Consider the following 26,979-nt stretch of genomic DNA (forward strand, 5'->3'; position numbering starts at 1 on the left):
CTACAAGTTTAAATAATAAGTAAAAATTTCCAATACTCTCGCTAATGTGTTTAATTTTTTTTTTATCCAAGAGATAAACAATAGTGTGTTTTATTTTGATAGAATTATTCATATGTAATGTTATAATTTACTAAGTATTATGTCATGCCCAACTGTTAGCCAAGCATATTAGCTAGCTCCTTGAGAATGAATCCATCTGTAATATTGACTCTGAGGAAGACCTTGAGCTGGATTTGAGAGCATTTGTTCCCTTGGATTGCTTGCCACCTGGGATAAGTCATTAAATTATTATCTTTGAAAATGTGTGGCCTTGTGATACACTGATATTAAAAAAAATGCAAAGGTTTTGAGGTTGTAGTGAATAGGGAACATACCACAGAGCAAAAATATTTTAGACAATGGCTTTTACATTGATCGTTGTGATTCTTTGAATAAATGATGAGAAATAAATCCATTCATAAATAAAAGTTAAATTATATTATCTATTACCACATTTTTTCAGATTTATTGAGCTGTAAAAAATATGCTGGTCAGAACAATTTTTTTAAGATTGCAGTATATATAATAACTGAAATATTAAGTGTATATTCATGATATTTATTCATAAATGATAGTGGATTAGTACAAATTGAATTGAAATATTAGGTAGTTAAAGTAGCAATGTTGTTAAAAGATTATGTCTGTATTATTAATTTAGACAACATGTAATAATTTATAACATTTCAATACCATTTTAGAGCTTTTTATTTTGGTGGTGATTATTAAATAATATCAAGACTATCACTGCAAAAAAACTGTCTTTTATTTGAAATTCTATTTGGCTAATATATAGTAAACACTAAAATTCAATACAATCCATGTAGTTTAAGTCTGGGGAAATTTTTTGATGTGCTCTGTAAATAGCTGGTTAATTAATCTTGTGTTGGATTCTAAATCCTGATTTTTATTAAGGACCTTTTCTTGGTGTTTATATACCTAAATTCCAGCATATGTATTTTAAAACTCATTTTTTCTTTCATTGAATAGCTTTGATGTTTTATTTGCTGGTGGTCCAGAAGAAGTTCTAAAAAAGTTTCAAAAGACAAACCACAAAGTAGTCTTTGCAGCAGATGGAATTCTCTGGCCAGATAAGAGACTGGCAGACAAGTATCCTGTGGTGCACTTTGGGAAGCGCTACCTGAATGCTGGAGGTGGGTGACACCTGGGGAAAATGTTTAATGCCAATCTGAATAAATTTTAGGTACTGATGTATCATCATTTAAAAAAATATGTAGACATGAAGTTCTAAATAACTGTCATCTTATGACTGTTATAAAAATATCAGTGTAAAATCCACAGCACATTTTAGACTTGACAAACGCTTTTCCCATAGATTATGATATTTGATACTTTTGACAATATTAGGCAGTGTAGATGTTACAATTTCTGCATAAGTGAGGAAACTTATGTCCAAATTTAGTCCATTTTTTTTCCATCATTGCAAATGTGAAACACCTATACAAACTTAATTGAGTCACAAATATACCACTACGGGAACTTTGAAATAGTTTTTGAATGGTTATTTTGTTTGCAGAATTAACAACTTGGAACTTAATGAGTTGAGGAACTTTCCCTAAAGACATTGGGTTGTTCAGGAAAAAAAAAACAACAGAGATCCAAGTCTGATTCTAATTTTACTGAGAATTTTCTGGCTCTAGTATAATAGGTTTAGTAAGTTTCCTTTCTTGGGAAAAGGTTCATTTTCAATCTATAATCATCATGTAGCTTTTAAAAGTGGGCATTGTTTAATTTGATTATTTTTGAAATATATCGGAGTAAATAAGTGATTTGTCCTGTAATCAGTAATCATGTGATTCTTCATTGAACATCTGGGTATACTTAGAGTGTTGTATTATCTATGCCACCATGAATTAAAACACACATTATCACACCCTCCCTTAACAAATAAAAATAAATTGACCTCAGATAATGTTGACTTTAAAATATGTTTCTCTTAGATGGAGTTTAATATAAATAAATGGGCAGAAGACATACCAAATAGGACCAAGGACTTCTTGGATAGTTCAGTTGGATGTGAATTGCAAGCCATAATGAGAAAAGGGAACTTTTTGGGTGATCTGCATATGTGTTGCTGACATAGTTTTTAAGTGACAAAATGATTGTTAAGGGATACCAAAGAATCAGCCTTAAGCTTTTTGTAGTCAAAATTATTAGATGATAGAAAATATAAATATGTTAAATGTTTGTATCATTTCATGGGTGATATATTGAGAGTTATTTAAGGGATATGCGATATATTTGTAGATGTGTCAATTATTTTTTATAAGATTTTTAATAGTTTTTTTTTTTTTAACCTGCGCCTTATGGGTATACATAATTGTGAGATTCTCTTTGCTATATTCATGTATGTACATGAAAAAGTTAGGTCATGCCCTTGTCTTTCCTTGTCCCACCTGCCCTTCCTTCCCCTCAATTCCCTTTCTCTACTCCATTGATCTTCTATTTTGATGGAATTCCTCCTCTTGTAAATTATAATTCCTCCTCTAATAAAAGTAGTTTTAATAATAAAATATAATCATATAAGGTATATATCACATATTATGAAAATATATTTCTTTTTATTTGAGGATATTCCACTTTGTAAAAATGATAAGGAAACATGATTTTTCAAAATCAGACATAGAAACCATTGAAAATGTTGTGTATATTTAGTATACGTCTATTTAGTATACGTCTCTCCACAAACTTGTAGAAATTAAAACACACATTATCTGTTCTGAAAATTTTAGAATTTTTTAATTTGGCAGGAATAACAAAAAATGAGAAACCAGTGGTGGTTTTGTCACTTTTTCATTTTGCTTTTTCTTCTCTAGGTAACTGTAATATTCCTGAACCTATTTCTTTGAATTCCTTTATTCCTGTGAGAGAATTTTAATTTTAATAATAAAAATTACATCTCCTTTCTATTCAGAGGAGTAGCACCGGTCCCTTTTAAAAAGTATTGTGTGTCAATAAAACACAGCAGCTTGCCTGCAGTTCTGAAATTCAGAGGTGGATCAAATGGGAAAGCTGATCCTGTTGTCTATGGCTTTTTCAGACAAATGTTATTGGAGTAGTTAATGCTCATGCTCAAAGGCCAAGGGGAACAATCCAATTTTAGACTTCCTTTTTTCCAGACTATGACATAAAAACCTAGCCAGAAAATGTTTTAGCAGGCACAGTAATGAGTCGGTCAAGTAATGGAAAAATTACCCAAAAGTCCTAGGTATAAAATTTCTTTGGGATTTTTGCAATCAGTGACAAGTCCCACATTCCTTCGATTGCATTAGCATCCCTGGCATGAACATTAAAACCACTGTCTTGGAGACTTTCTTCTTTCAGAAACAGTGGGTTCTCTGCAGGGGCTCTAAGAAGAGCATTTTAGAAGGTCACAGAGAAAATTTTTCCGTCTCGTTCTATTCCTAGTTTTGTCATTTTCCCTTAGTAGCACTGGAAAAAGTTAGTTCCCCTTTTGTGTCAATGAATATGGGGAATGTGATTATTTATAAAGCGTCTGATGATTTTCTGTTCTGTAATTGGTCAGGAACTTGGCTTTTGTCACTGATGTATAAGCAAAGGACACTCAGGAACTCCTGTTTGTTTTGTGGTGATCTGTGAACCTCCATCCTAAGGTTAAACCTCAGGGCTTCAGTTCTGTGCAGCTGTTCGGTGGGACTAACACAGCATAGGTTTTGGGCTTGCAGTTCTCCATTCTCCGTTTCTGCTCTGTTGCAGGATTTATTGGCTATGCTCCATCAATCAACCGTATAGTTCAACAGTGGAATCTCCAGGATAATGACGATGATCAGCTCTTTTACACAAAAATATACATTGATCCACTGAACAGGGTAACTAATCGCCCACCCGTTCCTTTCTTCCTAATTCCTTTTTTATTGTTTTGGTTGCTGTGTCTATTGCATTTTATTGTTCCTTACATCCTATTGCTTTGGTTGCCTTGTTAATATGGAGTGGTCAGAAACAAAGGACTTTTATGGACAGAATGGCAATTGGAAAACTGAATTGCAACACGTTCTTGCCAATTACATATTTTAAAAACAAAGTCAAGGAAGCAAACAAATAGTGCCTGAGCCTGGGTCCTCCCACCTGGAAAAGTACCAGCTAAACTGTCCTTTTGCCTCCCCTTTGAGGCCAAGTCAGCAACCTTGTCCAACTTGGGTGGGTCACCGAGAAGAAAAGTGAAAATACAAACTTTTGCTTTTTTGTGTAGTTTATTGAGACACATATTGAAACAACCTGATAAAAGAAACAAAAGGGAGGCCTCTCTCAGCATTACAGCTGCCCCTCCACTGGGGTCCTACCAAGTCCCTGGCTGCCTCTCAGTAGCAGAGTGAATTATGTCATCACAGCTTCTGAGGCTGGAGATTTAAAGAGGCAGTAATAAAGTTCCAGAGACTCTTGGGAGAATGCTTTTGTAAAATTTTCAAATAGCTGTCATTTATTAAGATACAAAGAATTAGGACTGTATATCCTTTTATATTTAGCTGTACTCTTTTTTTTTTTTTTTTTTTTTTTTTTTGCCTAAGATACTTTGAAGCTATTGGATGCCAATGTACTTTTGTAACGTTAAAAAAAATATAGTACATTCTCGTTTGTCAATCTTTTAGCCTTTCAAAGGTCTCTTTGTATTCCTATGAGCTTCTTTGTTCCTCAGTAAGTGAGAAGCCAGACTGTGTATCCACACTTCACTCAGGGATAAACAGGCCACAGAGTAACTGTAGGAAGTGGATCTTGGGTTTCCTGAATACCCAAATCAAGATTTGTTCTCTATTTCATGTAATAGCAATATTGACTTAATGTACTCAGTTGACTAAATTTGTAAAATGACACTTTTTTTTAATGCTTTGAAATGACATGTGAAGAAAACCACTTAAAAGACAGTTTTTAATTTTATAGTTAGTTGTGATACTAGGAAAGACAGGGACCTCCCTGCGAGACTTGAAACATGGAGATTGAGGGTATAGGGGAAACATTGAAGACAGAACCCTAATCTATGTTGAGCGGTTCGTGGTCCAGAGTGGGTTGTCCCTACAGATATGGTTGGTTGGTGTGATCCTTTGGCTGGAGCCCCAGGGAGCTTTATAGCCCATTTCAGTCTGTAGAATTTTTGAGACTATGGAACCTTGAATAAAGAGATAAAAGTGAAGTCCTAGAGAGGTTAGGGCCTGAGCATCCACAAGGCTATGGTGTAGACAGAGTCTTATGCCCTTTTTTAGTAAAAATAATTGTCACACTGGGCATGGTGGGACACGCCAGCAGCTCAGGAAGCTGAGGCAGGAGGATCACAAGTTCAAGGCCAGCCTGAGCAATTTAGTGAAGCCCTAAGCAATTTAGTGACACCCTGTCTCTAAATAAAACATAAAAAGCGTTGGGGATGTAGCTCAGTGGTTAAATGCCCTTGGTCTCAATCTTCAGTACCTTAAAAAAAAAATAGAATAACTGTCACAAAGAAAACAATTTAAATTAGCAGTGGCCTAAATAAGATAAATGTTTTATCTATGTGTTGATATTTTTCCCTTTGTCATAGTAAAAAAATTAAAAGGTAGGGAGCACAAGACTGTCGGGGTGCTTTTATGGTGTCAAGGTAGCTCTTTGCTGCTCAACTGGGAGCCTTTATCTCTGATTTTTCAATGTAACCTCCTTATCCCAAATGCCAAGTGGAGCACCAGCCATCGCATCCATATTCTGGGCAGTGAAAAGGCAGAAGAGTAAAATACGGGTCATCTCAGTTTCATCAACTCTCCTAGTAGCCTTTTAGAAGTCCCACAAAATACTTTCTCATACTTTTCTATGATCAGAACATATTTATGTAGCTGCTCATGACACACGAAGGGAATTTTGCTCTTTATTTCAAGCAAAATGCCGCACTGTGTTCTGAGTCTGCTGTTGGGGAGATCACTGGGACAACAGTTAATCTTCTGTGGGCTTTTGCCACTCTGGAAATCGACTTAAATTACAGTTTGATGCAAACTGATTCAAGAATATGCTTTCCCATATTTATATAACACAAGCTAATGTTTCATAATTTATATATATATGTAATTAATATAATTTTTTAACATTTATGGAATTATGTATTTATGGTGTTGTCACTGGGAAACAAATTTGATTTAAAACTGTATAGCAGTGATTTGCACTTAGTGCTCTCTGTCTCAGCTAAATAGTTCAGTCATTTCAACATTTTCATTAGACAGTCAGCATGAGCATTTTAAGACATAAATTCCCCAAAGAGCAAACTATACTAACATGAGAATGGTATTTGCTGTTTTTCTTGTGATTTTCAATATTATTTTTATTCTTAATTTTTAGGAAGCTATTAACATCACGTTGGATCATAAGTGCAGAATTTTCCAGGCCTTAAATGGAGCCGTAGGTATGCTTTCTAAATGCCGGATTCCTATGTCTGAAAACAGACACCTGTGTTTTGAACTGTCTTCCCTTTGTTATATCCACTTTGGGGTGGGGACTAAGGTCTGCAGTGTACATATTACAACATTTAAAAAATATTTAATTTGAACTTAGCTGGATAAAGTTCAAAATATTCCATTGAAATCATTTCCTAAAACTAGTGTGAAAATATAAGCTTCTGGTCCTATATAACTTGAAATTTAATCTCTTACCCTCTGGGAATTGCAAATATATTTATGAATTAATTACACCTCATTATTACACATTTTTCAGTTTAAATTCTTTGTACTGTGAACTACTTGGAAGTATTAGAGTAGCTCCTTTGGACTCAGCTGCTGGGTAACCAGTAAAACCTGTATAACTAGGCTGTGGAAGAGTGTGTGTGTGTGTGTGTGTGTGTGTGTGTACGTACCCATGTACACGCTTGCACATGCAAATCTACCTGCGTGTGTTTACCTGGAGATATGTCTTGATAAAAATACATTAACACATTAAAATAATTAATGAATACTTTTTTAAATCAAAGTATCTCAATCCATTGATTCATTCATACTTTAAAAGTTAAAAATAGATTGGAATTCAGTACAGTTCATACGGTAAAACGATTCTGGGAATGGAAAGCCTGAGTTTGGCATTCTCAGGAGATGGGAATCTGAAACACAAAAGGAACCTGAAACCAAAACCTAGCTTCCCTTCCTCTGTTTCTTGTGTCTCTCTGGATGATTGTATGAAATCTGATTTTCAAAAACTGGAAAAACTACCAATGCTGGCCAGTGAAAACCTTACTTAAGGCAGGAAGCTTTCTAGTCTCCACACACTTTATTGTTTCTTTGCAGTAACCCTGCAAAGTAGGCATGGGGCCCGTTCTGCAGATGAATGGGCTGCTCCCTTTCTTATCAAAGGGTCATTTGGGGGAGCACTGTGAAGATGCTTTGTTTCCTCTGCACAGCCCAAGGCTTAGCACCACGCTCATTTTGTCAGAGGGAGTGAGGTGCCCTGGAACAGGTGTGCATCTCTGTCATCATCCTCCTTCTTTGTGGGGATCTGCTGACATGGGATGGGCACCATTTCTAAGTGTCACAACATATGGTGTGTCTTATCTACAGCAAGTTTTGTAACACACACAAGCACACACATTGAATGTCACTAAACCTCTGTTCTCTTTTTAACTCAGATGAAGTTGTTTTAAAATTTGAAGATAGAAAAACCAGAGTTAAGAATACATTTTATGAAACATTACCAGCAGTGATTAATGGAAATGGACCCACCAAGGTGAGTTGCGGTGATTGCTCTGTAGTTTTTAGGAGGTGGACTATGGAGATGTATGTGGTATGTCATCATCTTTAAGAAAAAAGAAATCAAAAACTATATTTTGATGTGAACAATTGATTGGCTTTGTCTTTTATACAGTATATTATCTGATTTAATCAACTAAATTGAAGGTTTCTCCTCAACAGGGTGACAACCTTTTATTCTATCTACATACAGCACATTGAATGAAAGTGTTCTGTTTAATAATGCTGGAAGAGCTAGCTCGAGAGGGTTTCCATCTCTCCATCATTCCATATCCTCTGAACAGGAATTGCTCAGGCCATTGAGGATCATTTGTTCCCCATGATTTAATATTTTTAAAGTTAACAACAGTGTTAAGATCGAGATGTAACTTGGAAGTTTCCTCTTGCACTCATTTTATACCAAAGTTAATGACAGATATAATTTGACTAATGAAACTTAGCATGTTTTTCTTTTTCAAATACATATAATTGAGCTTGCTGAAAATGCTATTGACCACAAAATATATGGATGAAAAGTTTGCATGTGTCCAACCAAAGTGGAACATATATTGCTTTGAGAAAAATATATAAATTCTGTACTAAAAGTAGTGCTGGACATGCTGAGGTCCTGGCTTACTCACAATACCTGGAAAAGAGATCCACAGGTCGATTTGCCTTGTGGGAAGAGAGGTGGGGTGTAGCCTGCCTTTTCAGAGGAGGGAGGGACCCAATGCCCAGAGCAGCTACACAAGTGGCGGGAAATTGAAGGAAACTTCTCTTCCCTCAGAATGGAAGGTGTGGATCTGCTCCTCTAGCTGAGGATTCCCCTCTGCCCTTTGTCCATTCCACCGTCCTATGGAGCAGTCTTCCCTATGGACTCTCTTTTCTGTTTCATAATAAGTTTTCCAAGCTCTGTTCTCTAGTTGTCAGTTTTAATCACCCTCAAATCTTTCCTTCTAATAAATAAAACAAATAAATGGGGGAAGAAAAAAAAACCAAGTTGAAGTAACCCCCACCCCTCCCACCCCACGTAACATACACTGCCTTCCACCCTGCTCCTGGCTTCTTCTCTCCTCCTCTTCTTCCTCTCCTTCTTCTCTCCTCTCCTCTAGACTTCTTAGAAGCACATGACTACTGTCCCCTCTACCCTCTCCCATCACACCACAAGGGAAAATGCTCCTGTCCTGGTCTGCTGTGGCATGCCATTGAGTCCTGGAGCTCTCTCCACCGGAAGTCAGCATCTGAGAATGTGGATCCTCCTGGGTCCAGCCTGAAGCACTTTCCCATGATGCTCTGCTCTGTCTACTAATTTCCTGTTCTTTCCTCTTTAGTCGCTTTCTTTTTCTAATGCACATTATGACAGTTTTACATCGTGTGAGTGTGAGTGAGCGTGTGCGTGTGCATGAATGGGTGGGTGAGTGTGAGTGTGTGAGTGCAATCACATGTGGGTGAGTATGTGCGTGCACATATGTGTGTGTGGGTGTGGATTCTTTCCCTGTGCTCCTTTAGTCGATGCCCATAGGTGTCAGTCCAAGATCTTCCTTTTCTGCTCTATACATGTTCCTGAGTATTTTGCTTCCCTCCCCGTCAGCAAATTCTCTCTTAATGCTGACAGTTTTTCAATCCTCACTTTCCCTCCTGTTCTTCCAGGGCTCTGGTCTGAATGCTCATTGGTAGATTCCATGTATACTCAGAGCTCAAGCCTCCTTTCATCTGGGCTGGTCAACCAGAATCAGAATCTGGTTTTTGTGTTGACTCCCACGCCTGGAGCTCCCTAGTCGAATTCTTGCACATAGTGTTTTTTATCTTATTTTCTCAGTGCCCATAGCAACTTCCCTGGTTCAGGCAATTGGCAACCTGGAGCAACTAGTTGTACAATGCCTCCTGCCCCCAACAACCTGAAACTAGAATATTCTGCTGAAGCAGAAGCCCCACCACATCCCTCTCTGCAGAGGGCTCTTCTGTGGATGTAGGTCTGAGTAGCATATCTGATCTTGTCATAGTAGGCCCTTTCTTGTTCTCCTGCTTAGGAGGCCACCAAATCCATTCTCCCACCTATTCCGGAATCCTCTGCTCCTGACTCCCTACTTGTGACATCCTCCTGTTCATTCATTAGGTGTCAGCTTGGTCTCAGCTCTCCATGCTTGCTGTGTGCTTCTGAAACACCCGACACTGCTTCTTTCATCACAGTGTATACCAGACACTGGACAGACATGGGATTTAACAGTGTTCCTATGGGGCCTTTAGCCTAGGAATCACAAAAATCATATTAGCCATTCACTTTTGTCTCTCCCAGGTCCAGCCACAAGTAACATATATTAAGCCTTTCTGCAGATTTTAACTGAATGTCGGAGTCAATAAACCATCTCAATGGCCTAACATTATTCTTGGGAGTGATAAGAAAGTTCCCCCCACCCAGGCAAAAATGTCATAAAATTTGAGAAAATTTGACAAATGGGATAAATTCTGTTTACGGAGTCCTTTACTGTCTGTGTAATGCCTGTTGGAATCTTCATTGTAACTTCAGGGCCAGTTAGGAAAGGTCTGTTACAACTCACCCTTTCCCATGACGAGCAGTTCTGTTCCTTCTTGAGGATATGATATCTTAGTTAGATTTAAGTGTCTTTAAAGAGTAAACTTGGTCCTCAGAATTTAGTGATTATGCTCAAGACCTGATTGATGCTCAGTGATTTTGGTGTGTCTCAGTTCCTTCAAAATTTCCAGAAAAGTGCTACCAGTCAAAAGCTATATAAAAGTGGCTTGTCACAAGCACAGGAACAGTGCTTCTCCATTGTTTAGAAAGATCTATGACCAAGATTTTTTAGGAATTCTGGAAACAGTTTCAGTTTGGGTGATTAGTATTTCCAGTATTTCAAGCTCTGTGGGGGATCCTATTGTATTTTCTCTGTCATCAACTCATCTAGTTTGGGGTACTGGGTGTAGAACCTGGGGTCTCGTGCATACTGGGCAAATGCCCTGTCCTGGAGTCATACCCACAGCTCTTCCCTGTTGTTTCCTTTGAGACAGGGTTTTGATGAGTTTCCAGGCTGGCTCTGCACTAGTGGTCCTCCTGCCCCAGCTGCCCAGTACCTGGGGTTGAAGGGGTGCACCCCACACCCAGCCTGTCCAGTATATTTTCTAATAATTCTACTTGACAACAAAACATGAAGTAGGTTTCATTTAAAAACTATGTTTGGTATAATATAAAAACTTGACAAAAAGTTGCATAAATAAGCATTTGGCAAACAATATTTTATTTCATACAAGTGTGTTAAAAATAAAATGCAGGTACAAACAGGCTATTGAAAACTTTATTTCACTGTCACAAAAGGTGAAAGAATTTTTCATGTGAATTTTTATGTTGGCTTTACTTTTTAGTAAAGTATGATTATGGTGTCAATAGTTTTGAGCCATAATATTGAACTAAATAATAATTTAAGCCATATTTAATTTAAGAAAAATGTATTCTGTAAATGAGATAGTACAAATGTATATAAAAATGATTTTTTTCTTTCTTTCTCTAAATCTGATGTTTTAAGAATAATTTAAAAATTATAAGTAGTTTTAAAAATCACCTGTAATCTACTACCCTACAACTATTTTCAGATGTAGTTGCTTTCTGTGCCCTCTCGGTGGCTACCCATGAGTGTTCATGTTTTTATTCGTTTTTTATAATAGTGTCTAAACAATTTTGTGGCTTTTTAAATTTAGATTTTTATTTGAAACACATTTCTGTATTTATTCTAAATAGTTTTTGTGCCTTTCTAGGTACAATCAAATATAAATTGATGTTTCTCAAATTGATGACTTTAGTTTGAAACTTTACATTTTTTTTTCCTGAAGCTCATATATTGTTAGTAAGATGCCATAGGATGTTTAAGACTTGCCATCTAAAATCAGATAATACACATCTAAAGGTAATCATCATGAAGTGGGTAGTACATTTACATACAGATTAGGTAAACAGGGCAAGATCAAATCACCTGCTTTGCACATGACAGCAAGTCATTTCTGCAACTGATTTGATGTGCAATAAAGATAGTGAACTTAATTTTATGAATAAAAACCACAGTGCTTGGACCACTGTGACCTTGAATAATGCATGGCTTTTTAAGAAAAAGAAAGCAAAGAAGCAAAAAAGGAAAGAACTTGTCTGGAAAAGTCTCTCTGCCAATGACCATGACATCATGCCTGGAAATATTTTGGTATTGTGAAAGAAGAGCCAGTAAAATACTACCACCTCGTAGCCGGGAGTGCCCAGAGCAGCCCAAGTGCATAAACAGTTCTCTGCCCCTTCAGAGCTGCCAGCAGAAATGTCTGCAGTTTTTATGAAGAAAACAGATGTGAATTAGGGTGGCTGAATTGATGGTGGGTAACCTCAGCCTGTGTGGCGAGAGACCCGAAAGAGGGAGGTTTCCATTCAAAAGGACTGCTTCTAGAAATCTTAATTACCTGTGAAACAAGCTGAAGTACCCAGCAGAGAATGGACAAGTTACAAAATCAAATTTTAATTCAGAAATCTCAAGGCAGTGCCTTTTTATGCTCTCATTTCTTAAAACTATTGATCATTTCATATTCACATAGGGATTCCAGCAGGCTGATCAATAATGTGTGCATAAATATTTGTTTTTCTGAAGTGTCTTGAGATGGGGAAAGTGTCATTCTTTATATGTGATAGGGATTTTAAGTATATCCAAGTATATATGGGGTCCTTCCCATAAAAAATTCTGTCCCCAGCTATTTTAATAAAACTATATTTTTCATGCTTGCTTTTTAAAATCTCTTTTGAAAATAATGCTCAATAATGGACCCATCTTCACATAAATCTGTTGTCTTTCTCCCAAACCATCATATTTTGTAGGACATGAGTAGTTAAATTAATGTTTCCATTTGTCATTGACAGTCAACAGTACACTTTTCTTTCTGTTTTTGTTAGAGAAACACAGTAGAATGACCACACTGACTCTTGAAATGTCATTAGTGAATGTCATGACCATATATTTCCTGCTTAGTAATTTGTTTTCCAAATTATCGTGTAATCCAAAAGAAATGTGAATGAGTTACTTGTCCATGTCTTCTGATTTTACTGCAGAGATTAATTGAGGCTGTATCTATAGTATCTATAGCACAAAGATTTTCCCCTTTTTATTCATAGTGTATTTACTTTAGCAGCATTTATGTCGAAGGTTCAGTTCAATAGAAGTGTTTGGACAGAATCCCAAATATTTGGGAGGAATCTGTGAAATTGGCTCTGGACTCATTACTTCAACTAGTATCTCTTTTAGGATCTTAGGAAGTTAGAAAAATCTAGTTGGCATTGCTCTGATTTTTTTTTAGTCTTTGTGTTTAATACATAGATATTTTTCATTTGATTTTATGTTGCTTTTCAAATGAAAAATTAATTATCATACAAACATAACGAGGATTTAGATGTTTTAACAGTAGTATAAAATTACAGCCAGAGTTCTATCATAGCTTCACTGGCTGGAGGTAAAAAAAAAAATCTATAAATTTATAAATACTTCTGCCACTACTGGTATGAAATTATATAAGGAGAAGTAACTTTGTTTATTATTTATGTATTATCATAATTTCCCCTAAAAGATTTTCTCTGAGCCCTAAAACATCTTTTAGTCTGTTTCCTTCTCTACCCCATTCACTTCCCTCAGTCCCACCTTCCCAGAAAAAAAAAAATTGCATACAAATACAAAATCACAGATTTTACAGGTAAAATAAATGTCAATACAGGAAGCCATAATTTAATTTATTATTGATAGGACTTGTTGATTGATCTCTTTTAATCCACAGTGCCTTACTTTATCATTGATGGGATTTGTTGATAGGATCTATTTTAAAATTTTTAAAATTTGTTTTAATTAGTTATACATGACAGTAGAATGCATTTATGCACTTTGATATATCATACATAGATGGGGTATAATTTCACATTTTTCTGATTGTACATGTTGATATGATCTGTTTTAATCTTTTTCTGAAACAGTGCCCAGAAGTCTGGTAAGAGGTCCCTTTGCCCCTGTGAATGGGTTTCTGTGCTAGCTCTTTAAACATATTTACCTTTTTACTAACTTACCATTCACATGACTCATTGTGGTTTTGCTAATAAGTTTAATTTGTTATTTAAAGCCATATTTCATTGTTTGACATATTTTTATTTTATCTTTTCCATTATCGTTCCTTATATGAACTAAAATGACCTTCATGATTTATACCATGTCTTGACATTTCTAGACATAGCCTGCCCTGCCTAATGGTTCCGTCTGACAAAATTACTGTTTATTGTGCACGCTAAGTGATAAATATTGGTAGAGTAACTAAAGACATGTACCTAGTGCAGAAAACACTCTGAAGTTAGATGACTATAGAATGAAAGCACTTTGATGGGTAAGACTTACCTTTTTTCATCTCATTTCCTATCCTTTACTAGATTCTCCTGAATTATTTTGGAAACTATGTGCCTAATTCATGGACACAGGATAGTGGCTGCACTCATTGTGAATTTGATACAATTGACTTATCTGCAGTTGAGGTAAGTAGAATGGACTGTGTGAAAAGGAGTAATAGAAAGTGCATTGTGTGAAAATGCAGTGATCTGTAGGGAAAAAAAGGCAAATTATTATGTAGTTTTGATTGTATAGTAGGTAATGGGCTTATAATGTTAAGCCACAGTGATTCAGAAAATTGCTTGATTAGTGTTCCTGAACTGTTTTTGAAGACAAAGTCAGGTAACAGCTGAACTCAGCAAAAGGGACTTGATTTTTAATACCTAAACTAATGATTGGTTGCTCTTGTGTTATTTTAGTTTGTTGATATGGTCAAAGCATTGAGTTACACTGCTTTGGAATTTTTATTGACTAATTTTTATCTGTGCATGAGTTTTAGATTTGATCATGTCAAAAATAACATGATTATCTAACAAAGGGCTATTCTAGGTATTTTACAAACTAACTCATTTAAACACCGTAAATGCCTAAAGTAGTACTAGTGATTCATTTTTTCAGATGAGAAATTGAAGTACATAAAGGTAACAAGTAACTTACTTAGGGACACATATGAAGCATGGATTTGAATTTAGGTAGTGGAGCTCTAGGCTCTGTGCTATTGATGCTTCATAGTTTTTGTGTTTGTCTTTTGTTTTGGTTGTTTGGTACTGAGGATTGAACACAGAGGCATTTTACTGCTGAGCCACACCCCAGACCTTTTTATTTTTTTATTTTAAGATAGGCCCTCACTAAGTTTCTGAGGGCCTTGCTTAGTTGCAATGCTGTCCTTGAACTTGCTGTCCTCCTACCTCAGCCTCCTGAGCTCTGGGATTGTAGGCGTGTGCCACCATGCCCAGAATATCATGCACAGTTTTACCTGGATGTCATACTACACACCAAGCTTGGTGTTACTTATGGATATTTCACAGTGAATTGTAGCTATAATTTATTGCTTATATCCAAGCAATTGGAAAAATTTTATTATTTGACCATAACACATTTTTATCCCTTGTTCCATCATTTGACAGAGCAATTTTAGAACATCCTGTACTAACATTATTATTTCACAAAATTGCTCTAGTAACTTGGAAGAATATTATGAGCATGAACAATTGGATTCTACAGAGTGATTTTACCATTAAGGCTAATTTTCCCCTTCATTCAACCTAGGTTTATTGACCATCTCCAGCATGCCCACTAAGTAAAAGCAATATAAGCCAATAGAAAACTCCCGGGAATATACTTCTGATACTTCATGGGTCTGTGCAAACATAGAATATTTTCAGTTTAATGTACTCAGGCTTCTGAATTAAATAATTTCTATTTAATTCACCGTCTGAAGGGAGGCTAAAGACTAACTTGTCTACATTTAGGAGCTTCTGAATAAAACCCTGTTTTACTTGAAAATAAAACTTTTTGGCCAGTCTTTCAAATCACAAACTGAATGTTTCCTATCCGGAAAGACTGCCAGGATATTTCTGAATGAGGCTGCATCATGAAGATGTTTAAAAATTTGTCTTGATCTATTTTGCAGAAAGTAATGTTCTTTGGAGGAAGAATTAATGCTTTTTATCTGTTTTGTTTCCTTTTGTGTACAGTTTCTGGTGCAAAGACAGAAAACATTTATATTAATATTTTTATTTTTAATTTTTTTTCATGTAGAAGTAGGTCACTTGATTCTTATGCTATTGTGTCTGATAGCCTGTTTAAATATACTAGAAAGAAAAACTAATTCTAAATGCAAAACAAAAAAATCTGTGCATTTTATGTGTAGTATTATGCAGTAGTGTATACAAATTAAAATTGTGTGTGGGAAGCTAAGATCCCAAGTGTAGCATAATTTTAAGTATGAGCCACAGGCAATTTCTTTGTATGTAAAAGTAATTGTGGTCATCCCAGAGGGTTGGTAAGAAGGTTAAATGAAATTTTACACACATATATGATGCATCTATATGAAAAATATATAAAATAACATTTTAAATGTACATTTTATATAATTTTAATAAACCAAACTATTGTCATCATTATTATATAAAAATAAACAGATTAATTGAGCTGTAATGTGTATAAGCTCAGCTCTTTACTAATTTATGTGTTCTGAATATTTAACTTTTCCAAATCCCATTTTCCTCGTGTAAATTTGGGATAATAAATAACCTCGATTCGAAGGCCGTTATGAAATTGAACAAAATGCATGAGAGAGGTATGATCTACTTTTGATGAGAGGGTTGGGATCTACATTTTACTTATTCCCCTCATTATATAGAGAACTCTTAGAGGGTAGATGTTTTTAGTTTTTTTTTTGTATTTATTCATTTAATAATAAATATCTTGGTGTGTTGATAAATCACTGGATTAAAGGTTTGATGAGTTAACAAATTAATAGACAAAAGAAGTCTAAAGTGTACAAGGTACTTCTGTGCCAGCAAATATTAAGTTATAATACAGACATGCATATAAGGATACAACACATATGGTATTAAAAGAAAATCTATATTCTTTAGGCTGGGTAAGTAAGTCAGTTCTAGAGCACTTGCCTAGCGTCCCTGAGTCCCTGGGCTCAATCCCCAAGACAGGAGAAAATAATAAAAATGAAAATAAAAATCCGGTAATGCTTAACTTCCAACTTTAAGACATAATTTTTAAAAGATGCTATAAAGAAGCCTTCGTACCATTCTGGTATTAGCACCGGTACATGGTGATTGACTGGGTTCCTCTTTCCCCATCTAGATGTAAGTTTTTCAAACTAGGAACTTTTGTTCCTTTTGCTAAATGTTGCCCATCACAAATACTAACATATACTATAGGTACTTCAGAAATTTTCATATGATGAATGAAGGATAAACAGTACACTAAAACATACCTAAAGGGGATCTAAGAAAATGTTTAAAATAGAATGCATTAAGATAAAATATACTAATGAAAGAAAAATAGCTTTCCTCATATTTAATATAACAATGAAAGAATGTAAAAACCTGTTAGTGGAATGAAACAAAAGGGAACATTCGAGGTTAGAAATAAAGCCCTCCATGATTGATTTATTTGACCCACAGATTAAGTACCTGATTTTGAGCCATGTGAACAAAACGGAAAATGCAATCCTCATTCTGGCTGCTTAGATGCAGAGACAAAATAACTTCAGATCTGAAGAAGTTTCTTGAAGGGCCATCACTGACCAGAAGAGTAGACTGTATCCATAATTGTATCCGTGCAGTGGATAGGATAGTCTCCTCTTTAAATACAGCATGTGCTTCAGATAAATCATTTTGACAGAGACCTTTTCCCCAGTGAGAGAGAACGACCATAAGGCAATTAATTTATTTTTATTTTTAGTTCTTTTAGTTGTAGATGGACACAATACCTTTATTTATTTATATGGGCTACTGAGAATCAATCCCAGTGCTTCACATGTGTAAGCTAAGTGCTCTACCACTGAGCCACAACCTCAGCCCCCGGGGCAGTTCAAAGTTAGCACATTATCTTGAACTGAGATTCTAGTATTTTTTCTGTGTTACTGAATAAGATTTTAATAAAGTTTAAAATAAAACCACATTAATAACTATTTGTTTTTGTTTGCTGTAAAACAAAGGTCTATCCAAATGTAACAATAGGTGTCTTTATTGAGCAACCAACCCCTTTTCTACCTCGATTTCTGGACACACTATTGACACTGGATTACCCAAAAGAGGCACTTAAACTCTTCATTCATAACAAAGTAAGTATTTGATGAATAGATATTTTATTTTAAAATTATTTGGGAAGTATTTGTTATGTGTGTCTAACAAAGTTTATTATTCTAAATAAATTGGAAGTCCCCCCCCCCCCACCGTAGTTACTGCTCTCTCTCTTTAGTACCTAAGGACTTTAAAGTATTGAGCTACAGAAAACTGCCAATGTTTGAAAAAACGGCTGATTGTTATTCCATTTTTGTGTGGCTGAGCTTAATATATAATGAAGATATATCAGAGGGCCTTATATTGCTTTGTATTTTGATTAATTCTGTTGCTTGCTTTTATAGAATTAACTTTTAACATGGGATACTACCTAACATCAGAACTCAAAACAGATTCTAGATAGAGTATGGTTTTGATTAATCTCACAATGGCCTGCTCTTCCCCAAGGGATGTTGATATTGTCATTTCCTTCAAAAATATCCAGAGCCTCCCAAATACCTCCCACATATAATCTAAGCTTAAAGACATTTTTGTCAGTTTTTGTCCCAAGTATTTATCTCCTTCCTGTTAAAAGTCAGTATTGAATATCATGTAGAAAAATAGTTGTGAACTCAATAGTTGTGAAGTATTTCATTTCCCTTTCTTTCATAATGCTTTTTTGTTTATTGTTGGTCTTTCTTCCCAATTTACATGTCAGCCATCCATTTATTTTTTCCAGAGAATTTTTAAATTTTCAGAAAGCCAGCTTCAATGAGTTTAAAAGTGTGCAAGATTGAATATTTACTTGTGACGTGTGTTGTAATGTATGTTCTTACTTGAAAGTGTTTTATTTTTAGGTATTGGTATATTTTCTCTGCTTTCATAGGGCCTTTAAAGTCCTTGATGGCAGGAGTTTTTAATCTTCTTTTATTTAAGATGAACATTGTAGATTTTATGTGATAAGTGATTTTAACAAGCTGTGAAAAGTATCATTCAGAAGTAAAATTTTGAATGTTGAAATGTTGTAGAGATATAGATATTCTTATCCAAATTTTAGCATGTTTGCATCACACTAAATAAATAACTTCTAAGTTAGTGGTTTTCCCATTATTTATATTTTCAATAAGGTTTTGCTGAGACAATTATTATCTCTGCTTCAAATAATATTATAACATTTTATTTTATAAAATGTAATTATATGATAGATTAATATCATTAGATTTAAATGACATTTCTGAATATTTTAGAACACACATCTACGATTTTCTGGCTGCAAGCTATTTTTTCCTGCTTGAGTTAAAAACATTTTTTATTATACAAGATTTAGGTATTTATGGAGTGACCTGTGGGAATTTAAATATTTACATAAGGACTTGTCTGGGAATAGACACTTAAAATCTTTTAAGTATCTTCTTCTTTGAGAATATTGATATATAAATATTTTAGATTCTTCATATGCTATTTAGGGGATAAGGAAGTATAGCATATTTAATATGGTTATCAACTTGTGCAACTGAATTGTGAGTTATTAGAATATATGACTCTGGAAGCATTCTCTACATATGCATAGTTCAGACATCTTATTGTCTTATTTACTAATTTTTCATTTTTAAAATATGTTACAGGAAGTTTATCATGAAAAGGATATCAAGGTGTTTTTTGATAAAGCAAAACATGAAATCAGCACTATGAAAATAGTAGGACCAGAAGAAAATCTAAGTCAAGCTGAAGCCAGAAACATGGGAATGTATGTCTTATTACATTTACGTTAAAAAGTAAAATTATTTTACTAAAGAAACTTTAAGAAAAATCAATTGTTCCTCCAAATTAATCTTCTAACCTTGGGAATGTCAGATATTTGTGCATGTGCCATGGATACAGTAGCAGGAGTCTCCTATTAGACTTCTGGGTTTGAGTGTATTTGTGTGTAAAAAGCGACCAAAGCTACTGGCAGTTTTCTTCTAATGACAGGAGCTGACATATTTAATTAAGCTATGAACTGAACTTCAGATCAAGATTAAAAAGGAAAAATCTCAGATAAATGAAGAGTATGACTTGTTTGGCAACGCCTGTTGCATTTGACAATGAAGGTTGTGGGTGATGAAACCATGTTTTCAATTGTGGGGGAAAAGGAGGGTCCCACTTTCTAGTTGCTCATGATCTAGACAGGCCTAGAGTCCTCAGTAGACCTACTGTAGGTCCTTTCTTTAGCTCTTTCAATACTTCTTTTAATACTTACTCTAGCAGAGTAAGAGCAACCATTTATTCAGTGAAAATTACTGAATCAGAAGTTCTCAAAGATAATAAGATGATAATAAGATGATAATAAGATGATAATAAGATGGCGCCTTCCCATCAGGAGATATTCCTGTCTGTTACTGGCCCTTAGACTTTATGCTGTGGAAGCTCAGGGGCAGAGTTATGGATTCTGTCTAGGCTTGAGGTGACAGGAAAGGCAGGAAAAGAGAACTCTAAAAACAACAACAACAACAACAAAAACAGAGAGATGCTAGTACTAATGGTTCATCCATTGGAGAATGTCTGGCATACACCTTGGAAACTTATTCTTTTTCTCTCTTTTTCTCTCTCTCATAATTAATACAGATCTTCCTGCCTGGTGTCCTGTTTGATAATTGTTTAGAAAAAAAAAATGTAGTATGGAGATACACAGCATTAAGAGCAGATAAGAAGGAACAGCAGTAAGGGGACAGAACTGAGAACTAAGAAGGAGATAACCCCAAATGCCAAAGCCATCACATGGGGAATTCACATATGTTGGTAGTATCATGAGCAGTTTGTTCTTTGGAATTCCTGCTGATAACACTAGAGACCAGCTAGAAAATCAGATAGCACATTCAGGGCCTCCTGATAAGCACATAGGGAGTAACCATCATAGAAAGAATTCCATGAAAATCAAGTTTAAAAAGTATTGATAACTAAAGAGTCATACACTTAAATCACAAGATTCGCTTAAAACTGGGTGATGCAAGATTTCATATGTGCATGTGTGTATGCGTGCATGTGTGTGTGTGCACGAACATGTCAAACATATTTTGATTGGTGAGAAAAGAATATTATAAGGGTAAACACATTGGGGTAAATTATTTTCTCTAATATTAGAAAGCATTAGATACTAAACTGCACATTACCATTGGGACTGGATGTTTTATGCCTTAAAAAATTCAGTGGCTTAAAATGTATTTTGCCAGACCTACAGTTTTACTTTTTACTCACCTGTGAATGTCTGTGTTAATAAGTTGGACATTTTAAAATTAAATTCTGATTGGAAAATGTGTTGGAGAAGCCTTATGTTGCGTGTAAATGCAATGTTAACATATTTCAACCAAGAGACATTTATTTTATTGAACTCTCTTTTCATTTTCAACTTCAGGGATTTTTGCCGTCAGGATGAAAAGTGTGATTATTATTTTAGTTTGGATGCAGATGTCGTCTTGACAAATCCAAAGACTTTAAAAGTTTTGATTGAACAAAACAGGTACTAAGATTTGATATCACTATATTATTAAAATGATAATGTTCCACATCACTGTGGACATGCCTTATTGTGTTTAGTAGACTGAGAAAAGTCACATTGTTTTCTATACACCATAAACTTCTTTTTTTTTTCTTTTTCCTAGTTTTATTGATGTATATTTGAAAAATTACAATTGTACAAATTCAGGGCTGGGTTTGTGGCTCAGCAGTAGAGCCCTGGGTTTGCTCCTCAGCACCACATGTAAATAACTACAACTAAAAATTAAATATTAAAAAAATGGGAAAAATAAAAACAAAATTTTTGTTTTGTGTGATTATGTACAATTTATTATTTTAATATTTTTATTGCTTGTCATAATGGGATTTGAATCCAGGGCCTCTCACAGGCTAGGCAAGTGCTCTATCACTGAATTGTATCCCCCATCCCTTGTTTAAAATTTAAAAATTTTACTTTGCTAAGTTGTTGCAGCTGACCTTGAATTTGCAATCCTCTTGCCTCAGGCTTCAGAGTAATAGGGATTACAGAAAGGCCTGTGCCACCACACTGAGCAGTGTATGTTTATTTTATTTCACTTTTGTGCATGTAAGAGAAAGAGCCCAACTAATCATCACAAGGTTGGAGTATTGTAAAAGAGGTTTTATGTGGGGAATGGTTGCCCCCAAAATTTCTTGGAGGAGTTGTGTGAACTCTTCTTATAAAGCACCACTGCATTTAACAAGTAATTGTAGCTGGATGTGATGGTCCTCAGCTGTAATCCCAACAGCTCAGGAGGCTGGAGAAGGAGGATTGCCAGTCTGGGGCCACCCTGGGCAATTTAGCTACACTCTGTCTCCAAATAAACTTAAAAAAAGGGCTGGGGATAAAGCTCAGTAGTAGAGCACCCCTGGGTTTATTCACCAGTACCAAACTAAATAACTAAATAAATAGATAGTAATTCCAGAGGAACCTCAGGTTTTGTTTTCTCTTTGGGGAAACATTAACATTGTAATTAAGTTTCCCTAGATGAAAAGCTTGTACATTTTGAACTCCTAAAGTGTACTTGTCTCAAAGGGACCACTTTCCTGTTACATAGAGAAAGGGAACACTGGGGTAGTGTTTTAATTCATTTCCTGCTGCTGTAACAAAATACCAGAGACTAGGCGAATTATAAATAATGCATGTTTATTTGGCTCACAGCCCTGGAGGCTGTGAAGTCCAAGACACAGGAACTATATCTGTTGAGGACTTTCTTGCTCCTTTGTAACATGATAGAAGACATCCTATGGTGAAGGAGCTTGAGAGGAAGAGAGAGAGAGGAGAGAGAGGGAGGACACAGAGCACAGACCCCCCCCCCCCATTTATAGCTAAAGTGCACTCCCAAGACCAGGGCCTTCATTCATTCATGGAGTGGTGCCCCCTTGACCTCACTACTTCTTAAAGTCCTCCTCTGAGCACCATCATCACAGTTGCCGGTTAAGTTTCAGCATGAGTTTTGTAGGGGGATGCTCAGGCCTTTGCAGGCAGTCACCCTCTATTTTATTTTCTGAAATAAATGACCAGAAAAAATGTTCCATGTTGCCAGAATTGCCTTATAATAACCACAACCCATTTTAAAAGTCACGAAAAATGGAAACATATCTAAAAGTAATTTGGGACTTAATTTTAGGAAAACTGGACTATGTACAAATGTCTCAGCCCATCCTCATTATTTTTAATTCAACAAATATTTATTGGATACCTGAATGCCCCAGGGGCTTCTCTGTCTGCCTAATAAGAAGGAAAATATTTGACCTCAATTAGTATAATTTCTGAAATGCTGGAATAAAAATAAAATAATAGCCATATGAATAAGGTAGTTTCTAGGATGTAAAGTCCTTTAAAAGTAATTTTTATCAACATTTTAAATGACATTTTCCTTTTTTGCTGCACTTTTTGAAAACTAGCAAGTACCCATGTAAGAAAAGATATTGGGAAGAAATTTCTCTTTTTATTTTATTTTTTCTTTCAGATGAGCCATATGTATGTTAAATGCACTTTATTGTGTTATGTGTCATGTTAAGCTCAGAACATGTAACCCGTGGCAATTTAACAATAGGTAATGATGTTGATTGATCTCCCTTTAGAAAAATCATTGCTCCCCTTGTCACACGTCATGGAAAGCTGTGGTCCAACTTCTGGGGAGCTTTGAGTCCTGATGGCTATTATGCCCGATCTGAGGATTACGTGGACATCGTTCAAGGGAATAGAGTGTACGTTACTTGATTTACTTTTCTAACATATAATACTATAGTCTAGAAATGTGGGCGTGTTAACGTACTTCAGATTTTTTACGTATCTTTTTTTTTTTGCTGTTTGTTTCATGGAAATTTGAGGACCACTTGGGATTCTGAAATATTCATGTAAAACTTAATATCTTAAAAAGTTGTTTTAGAATTTCTGAATCTTTAAAGGAACAAAGTCATTATTAAAGGTATACTAAGAGACAAAGTATGGTTAATGTGTGTATCTTATGATAGATATCAGAGTAATACTCTTTAGTATTGGAAAGGGAATTTAGTTTAATTAATTTATTTAATAATTGAGATTAAGAGTTTCTTTGACTTTTACACAACTTTTTAAAATTCATATATAAGCTTTTAAATTTTATATATAAGCACACAACAAGAACACAGAAAACCAAAACTTTCTAATACTCCTACACACACACACACACACACACACACACACACATTAATGTGAAATAGTTCATCTTCTACTTTAAAGGCAGCTTTATTCACAAATATCTAATTTCCATTTCTAAATACTGGCAAGAATATACATGCTGCAGAATGTTTGCATGAGTGGTATTTATTTCAGGGATGCTGGTTGATATTTTTTAAACTAAAAGTTATCACAATTGAAATGGGTTTTTGCTAAACCAATACAGAGAAGAATGCCATCTTTTTTTCCATACAGATAGTAGACTGGGATATTTTGCACTTTGCCTTACTTTTAAACATGTCAGACCAAATGAAAAGGAGAAACATTTTTATAATTAAAAAGAAGAGCTATTTTTAAAAAGGACACCTTTTTTTTTGTTGGTTAGTTGAATATGAAAAGATGCTTTGCTTGTGAAAATACTAATTGGTATAAAATCTTTGATTTTGGATGATGTAAATATATAAAGGCTTTTGCTTGCTGTAATTAAAAAGCATGAATAGGCTAAGAAAACTGTATTAGATCTTAGTTTATTGCTTCAAAGTACTTATACTGACTCTGATGATCATGTGTCTGATATGACTCATGGGTACAGCTGAAGGGAAACAGATACAGAGTAGAGAGTTCATGTCAGTGGTTTCTGGTTGTATGCCATTGATTTTGCTGCAGACACTGGTGATTTTCTGTGTCATCTTCCTGTCATTGTTGTCTCGAGTGTAAGAATCTGGCAGAGGCATTTGATCCAGTTCATGTTATAGGGTACTTCCTGTCTAGGAACTGGGAGAAGGAATGATGACTCAGGATGTACATGTGTGTATTTGCATTTCCCGTTCAGACAGAGACACTTCACACTCCAGCCACGGTTAATTTCTGAATTCAGCTAACAGATTGCATACCTCTTGAGATCATTTTCTTTCAGGCTGATCTAATAAGACAAATTCTATTTCTTGAATGTCTAACTCCATCTCCTAGGTCAAGATCTTCCCTTTCTCTTTTCTAAAAGCAGCAGGCAGAGTCCTTCAGGCAAAACTATTCTTATTTCATTTCATTCCTAGGAAATGAGTCATGTCCAGGGTGAGGAGGTAGGTGTTGGAAAGAATGACATGGGAGAGACTCCCAACACTCACAGGCTTCAGCTGTATTTCTTCATATCTTCCTTTTTCTCAAAAGATTTGACACAGTTTACTATTCTTTAAGAGAATATAATTTAGGGGAATTTTAGGCTCTACTCCATGGAGTGCTAGTAACAGCTGGCTCTTGGGAATGAGGGAATTCCCCAATGTTAGTGTTTTCCATTTCCGTGGTATAAATACTACTGTCCTGTCTGATGTCAAGTTTGCAAAGTGAAATCACAAACCATTGATTTGGAACTAATGGTCAGCTCTAGGGGCCAGTGTGAGTGAGCTCTAGCACACCACTGCTCTTTGTGTCTGTTTCTCTATCAAACTTTTAAATCACAAATAGAAACATTCTATAAAACAATATATTATGATCCTACTGCCATAGCTGTGACCCAACAGACAAAAATGCCAAGCAGATATCGCCCTATTTAAATTGAAGTTAGAGAGTCATTTGTCTCTTCAATCTCATAAAACATATGTCTACCAAGTAATCTTTTATGTATGTTAAGTATCAATGAATGTGTTTGTGTGTTGATTCTATAACTTATATATGCAAAATCTAAACGCACACAAAGCATTTGTTTTAAAAACGTAAGAAAAATGTAGATATTTTTGTATCTGGTATTTTGGAGTGTCTTTTTTACTTTCAGAGGACTATGGAATGTCCCATACATGGCTAATGTGTACTTAATTAAAGGAAAAACGCTCCGTTCGGAGATGAATGAAAGGAATTATTTTGTTCGTGATAAACTAGATCCTGATATGGCTCTTTGCCGAAATGCTAGAGAAATGGTAAGATGCACAAGTGGCTGCTTGCTTGAATGTTTTCATGAGACAACTTGCTTGGCCAATTGTGTTTTCATACCTTTTTTTCCTCTCTAATATGTAAGTACTAGCCAATTTTTTTGGTACTGCATTGAAAAAGTTGAGAGTAGTTTGGGGGTATTATTTTTAAACATTAACCTGTAGAAGTGGTTTGAAAATTTTAATTGAGGCTGAATCATACCCATCACAGCAAGATTTAATAATGAAGATGGAATTTTTATGGATCAGCTTTGGTCTTAAGAATACATCTTCTCTTCTATTTGAAGTTTTGTAGCTTTCACTCATCCTAGATAAAATTAGTTAAATAAGGTTTATTAGGTGAAATAATCATTACATATTTAAGATGTTTAGAAGGTGGTGCCTGCATTTTTTCTAGCTGGGTGTATATTGTAGTTCTCAACCTCACATTCTTGGAAAGACAGTGGAATGAATCTGACATAAGTGTCCTGTTTACATACATGAATACACCACAGTGAAACTCCACACCATGTACAAACCAAAACTGGATCCTGATTAGAATAAGATGTATTTCATATTTGTACAAACATATCAAAATAGACTCCATTGTCATGTTTAACTAAAAAGAACAACATCAACAAAAGAGGTTCCTTATCACAGAATTAGAAAAAAGGTCAAAATAAGTAGAATATTTAATCTGATGTCAAAAATTAATGATACATTGCTGTTCTACAAATACAATGTCAGTATAAATATTAAACAATTATAGGAAATAGCTTGCCTTTTCAGGATATTTCAAAATGTATTTATATGATTTCCTATTTTAGAAACGATGGAGGTGTACATTAGTCCCAAATTTATATAAGTATTTGTGGTTTAAGAAAAATCAGAAAAGTTGGCAAGTATTTTTTTCTTATTTTAACAAAGCATGATTTGTTTGAATTTGTTTGTTTTTCCTACAAATCTATGTGCCTTGTTATTATTGAATATCCTCAGTACCTGTGATTGTAT

The 26,979-nt window shown here is 35.1% G+C and overlaps 1 protein-coding gene across 2 annotated transcripts in view; it reads left to right on the plus strand.

Moving 5' to 3' along the window:
• The window catches only part of Plod2 (procollagen-lysine,2-oxoglutarate 5-dioxygenase 2), an 89,224-nt gene that overhangs the window by 54,505 nt on the left and 7,740 nt on the right, over positions 1 to 26,979 (plus strand). For both annotated transcript variants that reach the window (XM_027933833.2, XM_027933834.2), the window contains exons 4-13: positions 1,027 to 1,190; positions 3,775 to 3,887; positions 6,367 to 6,430; positions 7,640 to 7,737; positions 14,185 to 14,286; positions 17,829 to 17,954; positions 19,518 to 19,639; positions 21,284 to 21,388; positions 23,491 to 23,616; positions 25,836 to 25,977. In XM_027933833.2, the coding sequence (XP_027789634.2) occupies positions 1,027 to 1,190; positions 3,775 to 3,887; positions 6,367 to 6,430; positions 7,640 to 7,737; positions 14,185 to 14,286; positions 17,829 to 17,954; positions 19,518 to 19,639; positions 21,284 to 21,388; positions 23,491 to 23,616; positions 25,836 to 25,977 (1,162 nt within the window). The remainder of the gene's footprint in view (positions 1 to 1,026; positions 1,191 to 3,774; positions 3,888 to 6,366; positions 6,431 to 7,639; positions 7,738 to 14,184; positions 14,287 to 17,828; positions 17,955 to 19,517; positions 19,640 to 21,283; positions 21,389 to 23,490; positions 23,617 to 25,835; positions 25,978 to 26,979) is intronic.

This window comes from Marmota flaviventris, chromosome 8 (assembly GCF_047511675.1).
Source record: "Marmota flaviventris isolate mMarFla1 chromosome 8, mMarFla1.hap1, whole genome shotgun sequence".
Lineage (NCBI taxonomy): Eukaryota > Metazoa > Chordata > Mammalia > Rodentia > Sciuridae > Marmota > Marmota flaviventris.